Source organism: Entamoeba dispar, genomic scaffold, assembly GCF_000209125.1.
Source record: "Entamoeba dispar SAW760 scf_1105229463321 genomic scaffold, whole genome shotgun sequence".
Taxonomy (NCBI): Eukaryota; Evosea; order Mastigamoebida; family Endamoebidae; genus Entamoeba; species Entamoeba dispar.
Window position 1 is genome coordinate 209 of NW_001855634.1, and position 1,170 is coordinate 1,378.

General features: G+C 20.9%; 1 protein-coding gene across 1 annotated transcript in view, besides 4 other annotated features; it reads left to right on the forward strand.

Moving 5' to 3' along the window:
- Positions 1 to 139: part of a sequence feature (AT_rich) that runs on past the window's edge.
- Positions 140 to 298: 159 nt separating this feature from the next.
- Positions 299 to 373: a sequence feature (AT_rich).
- Positions 374 to 444: 71 nt separating this feature from the next.
- Positions 445 to 515: a microsatellite.
- EDI_241040 (protein serine/threonine kinase, putative) overlaps positions 511 to 1,170 on the forward strand; it is a gene marked incomplete at both ends in the record, with an annotated part of 1,974 nt that continues 1,314 nt past the window's right edge. The window contains one exon of the mRNA XM_001740894.1: positions 511 to 1,164. Within this exon, the coding sequence (XP_001740946.1) occupies positions 511 to 1,164 (654 nt within the window). The remainder of the gene's footprint in view (positions 1,165 to 1,170) is intronic.
- Positions 618 to 761: a microsatellite.

Genomic DNA, 1,170 nt, shown 5'->3' on the forward strand with positions numbered 1-1,170 from the left:
ATTCATTAATATGATTACATTTATTAAAATAACATATTCAATAAAATAACACAACAATTCATTATTAAAAACATCATTATTTATTATTTTATTCATTTAATTCTGTTAACATAGAATATTAATATTCTATTAAATAAATCAACAACAACAATTAAAGGATGTAAAGGAGAAATAGATAAAGAATATGGATGTAGAGAATGTTTAACAGGATATTATTTAATAAATAAAGAATGTTCAAAATGTGGAAATAAATGTATAACATGTTTAAATGAGAAAGAATGTAATAAATGTGAAGATGAATATATAATAATAAATAAAGAATGTATTCATTATTCAAATATTAATAAATGTAAAGAAACAAAAAATAATAAATGTTCAAAATGTTCATTTTGGTATGGAATCAATGAAGAAGGAACAAAATGTAATAAAGAAATTGTATGGTGGATGATAATGATAATTATCATCATTATACTTATTATCATCATTACAATAATTATAATTATAATAATAATGATTAATTACATTATAAAACGCAAAGAAAAGAAAGAACAAGAGAAAACAACAACAATATTTAAAATTTCACAATCAAATATCAAATTCATATCACTTGGAGATGGAATAATAACAAATAAAAAAGAAATAGAAATAGGAGAAGGAGAAGAAATTGAAGTAAATAAAGAAATCAGAGAATTAATATGTATTGGAAATGAGAAGAAAGAAAAAAAGAAAATACAAATAAGTAGTAAAGAAGAAAATGAAAAATATTCAATTAGAACAAAACCAAATATCATTACAATTGAAGGAGGATATGCATGTGAATTTGAAATATTCATTACAACCAAATGTACTACTAAAATTAAAGAACAAATAATGATAATTAGTAAAACACTTAATAAAACACAAGAAGAAATAATTAAAAGTATTTCAATTAAAGGAGAAACACAAATATCAACACGACTTGATCCCGATGAAATAAAAGAAGAAAATAAAATAGGAGAAGGATCATTTGGAATAGTATATATAGGAGAATTTAGAGGGAATCAAGTAGCAATTAAAAAAATGAAAGAAATTGATAAAAGTGAAAATAAAATGAAAGAATTTGAGAAAGAAGTAATGATGTTAGATAAATTTAGAAGTGAATATATTATTCATTTTTATGGAGCAGTATTT